Source organism: Urocampus carinirostris, chromosome 13 (assembly GCF_059441175.1).
Source record: "Urocampus carinirostris isolate Australia breed hairy pipefish chromosome 13, RoL_Ucar_1.0, whole genome shotgun sequence".
Classification (NCBI taxonomy): Eukaryota; Metazoa; Chordata; class Actinopteri; order Syngnathiformes; family Syngnathidae; genus Urocampus; species Urocampus carinirostris.
Window position 1 is genome coordinate 29,764,542 of NC_142361.1, and position 6,046 is coordinate 29,770,587.

General features: G+C 40.8%; 1 protein-coding gene across 1 annotated transcript in view; it reads left to right on the forward strand.

Moving 5' to 3' along the window:
- pcsk2 (proprotein convertase subtilisin/kexin type 2) overlaps positions 1-5,607 on the forward strand; it is a 51,329-nt gene extending 45,722 nt beyond the window's left edge. Inside the window, exon 12 of the mRNA XM_088350829.1 lies at positions 3,535-5,607. Within this exon, the coding sequence (XP_088206955.1) occupies positions 3,535-4,024 (490 nt within the window). The 3' untranslated portion in view covers positions 4,025-5,607. The remainder of the gene's footprint in view (positions 1-3,534) is intronic.
- Positions 5,608-6,046: the final 439 nt, after the last annotated feature.

Sequence of the window (6,046 nt, forward strand, 5' to 3'; positions counted from 1 at the left end):
AACCGCAAGATTATTGACGCACTGGCAGACACAGGCACAAAAAGGGACAGGTCGATTGTTTAGCCAATCAGAATGCAGAACCCAATGCACAAAGAAAGAATGCAACATAGCGCAGCCACGAAAACGCGACACAGCAAGGAATTACTGTGTTTTTTGTTTTGTTTCAATATCCTCACGTGCCTCCCCCGACCGCATGTCACTGTTAGTGATAAATATAAAAAATAATTTAGCTTTAAAACGGCTCTAATTGTTTTCACAAAGCGCAGGCGCTAATGCTCATGTCGCCTCTTTCGCTTGCATATTTGAAGCCACGCAAATGGAAGCGACGTCACGCTTCGCTTTCTTCTTTATCACGCAGCTTTTGCACAGCGGGACAGCCGTGAGCCCGACTCGCCGACCTCTATTGTGGCAGAGAAATAATTACAACAAGGACACCTCTGATGAGGCTGTCTCTGCAGGAGAAAGCAATAAACATCAACAAAAGCCGAGCTTGTGAACGCTGATCTGATAGCGGCGCTGGCTGATTGTGACTTACTGGGCTGGAGGAGAAGTTCTCATTATCAGAGGAGCTAGCATGCTGAGTTGCATTGCCTGAATAGGCCGCTTTCAATCTCCAGTGCTGACGGGTTCTCCTTGATGAGAAATGTGTTAAAGGAGGCACACAGAATAAAGTAAACATGAAATTTAGTTTCTGCCAAGTACCTGTAAACCAGCAATTTTAGTCAATGATAATATTGGGAAGATCTGGCACTCCATTTAGCCCATAGAAGGAGGGGGCCTCAAACTTACAGAAGACCACATCAGCATAAAGGCTGTCGTCATAGGGCCTGATATAACTTATGAATGTCAGGAAATACAATCTGTATGTAAAATAAATACAACTACTCATTCATGTAAAGTGACTCTGGATGTATAATTTATTCAAGTCACAAACATTACTAGGCAGCACGGCGGCGCAGTGGTTAGCGCATGTGCGGCACAGTTCTAAGGTCTTGGGAACCTCCTGTGTGTCAAATCCAGCTACCGGACTTCCTGTGCAGAGTTTGCATGTTCTCCCCGTGCTTGCGTGGGTTTCCTCCTGGCACTCCGGTTTCCTCCCACATTCCAAAGACATGTATTTCAGGTGGATTGGCCGGTCCAAATTGTCCCGAGGTGTAAATGAGCGAGTGAGTTGTCTGTCCCTGTGTGCCCTGCGATTGGCTGGCAACCAGTTCAGGGTGTCCCCTGCCCACTGCCCGATGATTGCTGGGATGTGCTCCAGCACCCCCGCGACCCTATTGAGGATAAGCGGTGCAGCTAATGAGATGAGATGAGATGAGACAAACATTACTGTAGAGATGAAAAAGCAGACATAGGAGCTACCCGAGCTACGGGAAATTCATGATATGCAATGTCTTTCAAGCAAAAACATGCCCGTCATATGAGAGAAAACCCAAGGCAAAAACATGCCTGTCATACGAGAGAAAACCCAAGGCACAAGAATTTCCGCAAGTTACCACTAAAGGCCAGGTCTTAAAAGTCTTTATTCGCATGATCAGCAATATGTGTTTTATAGCTATTTATAATATGTCAAAAAACTGAGTACACCCCCGACATTTCTGCAGAGATTTTACCGTAACGGTATTTTGAACCACAGTAAAAAATATTACTTTGACCGAACGAAAGGTAGTCTGTGTAAAGCTTATATAGCAGTCTAAATATATTTTTCCCCTCAAAAAACTAAAAATTAGCCATTAGTGGCTAAACCCCTGGTCACAAAAGTGGGTACACCCTTAAGTAAAAGTTCCTGAAGTTCAGTATTTTGTGTGACCACCATGAATTTGCAAAACCAATTTAATCCCCCTGGCCATGGATTTCACCAGAGCCTCACTAATTGCAACTGGAATGCTCTTCTACTCTTAGATGATTGAGCTGAGGGATATTCAAGATCTTGCGCTTCGCCATCTTCCGCTTGAAGATGCCCCAAAGATGTTCTATCGAGTTTAGATCTGGACACATGCTTGGCCAGTCCATCCCCTTTACCCTTAGCCCCTTTGGAAAAGCCTTGGTCATCTTAGAAGTGAATTTGGGGTCAGGCTGGAACATCGCCCTGCGACCCAGTTGCTGGAGGGAGGGGATCATTTTCTTGTCCGGTGTTTCACAGTACCTTTTTGAGATTGTGTTTCCCTTAATGAAATGCAACTCCCCAACTCCGGTTGCACTCATGCAGCCCCAAACCATGACATTCCCAACACCATGCTTGACTTTAGGCACGACACAAACTTGTTTGTACTCCTCAACTGTTTGACGCCACACATGCTTCACACCATCTGAGCCGTGTAAATAAATCTTTCGTTGACGTACGTCTTTTCATTTTGTCAAAGCGATGTTTCTTCAGTGATGTTCAATTAAACATTGTAATGAAATCTCTGCAGAAATGTGAGGGGTGTATTCACTTTTGTGGCATACTATAGGTTTAGCTGTGATGCTATTTGAAAGCTGTGAACCAATTTATTGGTTTTCTGTTATTCGCGATCAGGGAAAATTTGCTCAAGATACAAGCAATACACAGGTGCACTACACAGTACAGCAACATCTACTGGTCGCAGAGTGCCTTTAACTCACTTAATAGGTCAATTAGGGTAAATGCACTGTAATAGCTTATTTTTTTCCGAGAGGATTGGAATTTGAGGTAAGATCTTAAGTCAAAGTTACAACTCGACCTGACCTACCTTTTGTGCTGGGTCAGGCCTAAAATGTGAATCATTACGTTTGGGTCGGGCCGGACTTCTCTATCGCTGACTTTAAAGCGAATAAATATTTGTTTTATAAAAATTCAGACTAAAACAATGTGCGGAAACTAAATACAACAAAAAACAACACATTTGACAGGTCGTCATTGTGTCTCTGTCTCTCTCTGTTAAAGTTTGACGTTAGAAAATGGCTGCTGTGGCTTATGGCCAAATTTTCAACCCGTCATAATGAGGGACGGCTCAACAAAAAAAAAATCTTTGCATGATGGAAACTTGTCATCTAATGTAATCTCTGCAGACACAGAAAAGAAAGTAAAGATTTAAATGTTTATACAGTCTTGTTCAACTTAAATCATGTTACAAAAGACAGGCTTTAATTTGTCACCAGAAAAAACTCTCCTCTTTCAAGTCTTCATGAATATAACTGAAACTCCGGGTTCGCTTTAGACTTGGTCCTGCAAATTATGTTAATTGGTCGGGATTGGGCTGGGTTGGGATGTAATACCCATGGGGCTTAGTCAGGTCTGGCTGGATTTTTTTAAGCCTGATCTTACCTCAAGTGAACCACATACAAGTAAAAAACAATGAATTTAATTTGATTTTGGATTGACCTTAAACACCAATCAAAAACTAGCCGACATTTTGATGAAAAAAGGGCAACACATGAGTGGAAAATTGCAGACCCAATTCAAAACCATTTCACTGTGATTGTTTTGTTTCTCAGCTCTACTTGCTTTGAACCGCTACAAATGACACATTGTTACCACATTGATGACTACAACTTCTCTCTTAACCCTCCCAGCAAAATTCAATCCGGCGAAAAACTGGTGCTGGAAATCCCAACCGACGCCTGCCAAGGCAAGGACAATTTTGTCCGCTACCTGGAGCACGTCCAGGCGGTCATCACCGTCAACGGCAGTCGCCGGGGCGACCTCAACATAAACATGACCTCGCCAATGGGCACCAAGTCCATTCTTCTGAGCCGCCGGCCCCGAGACAGCGACTCCAAGGTGGGCTTCGACAAGTGGCCCTTCATGACCACCCATACCTGGGGCGAGGACCCCCGTGGCTCCTGGGTCCTGGAGGTGGGGTTCCGGGGGGAGGAGCTCCAGCGAGGCGTCCTCAAGGAGTGGACCCTCATGCTGCACGGAACACAAAGTGCCCCTTACATAGACCAGAAAGTGCGCGACTACCAGTCTAAGTTGGCCATGTCCAAGAAAGAGGAGCTGGAGGAGGAGCTGGATGAAGCTGTGGAGAGAAGTTTGAAGAGCTTGCTGAGGAAAACCGAATGATAAAGAGTTGAGCTCCCTCGCCTAGCCTGCATGTGTCCTCCGAACCCCTATTTGCATTTCATAATTATAGTTCTGACCTTCGATTATAGAGGATGAACCCTGCCATATGTAGAAAGAATTGTATAGATAAATAAATACCCACAAGTATATGCCGTATAAATAAATGAACACATGAATAAATCACATAATCCAGAAATATCTGACATACTTAGTATTTATTCATATATGTATACATTTTGTCATTTATTTTATCATTTACCGTATTTGAAAAGTTGGTATAACATTTTGTTTCACGATTTATAAGTTCAATTTTGGCACATCCAACCGGGAATCAGAACCCCGTTCTGGCCTTGAGAGCGTCTAATCATAACCACTGTTCTACCTATGGTAAAGAGGACATATGAAAAGTAGATTTTATCACAGTATCACACTATTTTCAGTCACACGTTAAATTCAAGACGAGATCAACATTTGTCTCTGGTATTGTGACTAAAAATAGTTTAATAATGACATATCAAATAAAGCCTTTTCATTCGTCGACTATATCACCTGTAGTCCAATGGTAAGGATTCAGCTCTCTCCCTGCTGCGACCTGGGTTTAGTTCCTGTTGCTTCCGATATTTTGCGATTATGGACCACAATATATTTCGGCTGATTAATCGGTTAAACCTCGTGCATAACACACATCCAAACTTTGAGTTATTTTATACGTAAAACGTGTAAGTTACAAACAAATAAATATGGTATTTATTTCAGTGTATTTTCATACATCTTTTGCTGATTTTGTCACATATTTTGTCATTATTTTGTTGTGTATGCCCCTAGTGGTTAACCAACCTTGTTGTGTATTTCGACAAAATACATGAAAAATACACAACAAAATAAATGTTAAAATACATGTAAAAATACAGGATAAATGACAAAATACGCGCCCCAAAAAATAATGAAATAAATACATGATTAAAAGTGATTAGTTCAGTAGAAGAGATCAATACATTTGTAACTTGCAAGGAGAACAGGAGAGGACTATACAAGTATCCTTTGTAATGCCAAATCCATATCTGTTTTGAATGCCCTTTTTTTGTCAAATCGCAAAGAACATCAGCCCTCAGAGTTGTAGAATATTTAAGAACAGTAACATTTTTCTGACAGTCACAATATTGTAAGCATAGTAGTCAAAATAACGAACAACAGTGAAGTATAATATAATAGTAAAAAAATGGACTGACTTTTATGCGATCTCTTTTGCAAGTTGTTCAATATTAAAACCAGAATAAACTTAGTAATTACAAATTGCATTTGTGTCATTTAGGTATTTTTCGATTCATTTACGTGTTCATTTATTTATATGGCATTTATTTTTAAGTATTTATTGATTTCTACGTATGGCAAGATTGGTCATCCATATTCAATGAATGTTTATCAATAAAATTACAGTATATCCTTCCGTACCCTGCACCCAGGAACCATATCATTGTTTTTACACTTGAACAATCTGTATATAAACAACAAGGGTCCCTCTTTTATGTATTAATCAATCCCCCACCCCCAAAGGAAAACCCTCCCCCTGCCCCTCTCGCTCGCTTTTTACAATCATTTTTCTCTGTCCAACTGTTGTACAGGTCGTAACTGTAAATTATTCAGTGTCATCCTCCTTCGAGATTCTGTTGATACTTTTGTGACACAAACGAGAAGGAGAGGAATGTGTGATTCATTTGCAGCCTGTGCTCCTCAGTTTGTATTTCATAATCTTTGATGTATACTATAATAAATCTATCCAGCTGTTTATTAAAGCGCTCCACTGATTTCAAGCAATAACGTTCTCTGGAAGAAGCATCGAGCAATTTTATTCCTTTTGGAGATGTTGAATCAGGTAGGTCAATAATGAATTTACGTATGCAGAAACAACAAATTAAAGTAGAGGATCAGTTATTTATTAGTTGAGCCATTCAACAAAAGGGAATTGATACAAATAATTTACAAGGTAGGAGGTTGTAATATTTGTATTAATACCCCCAAATG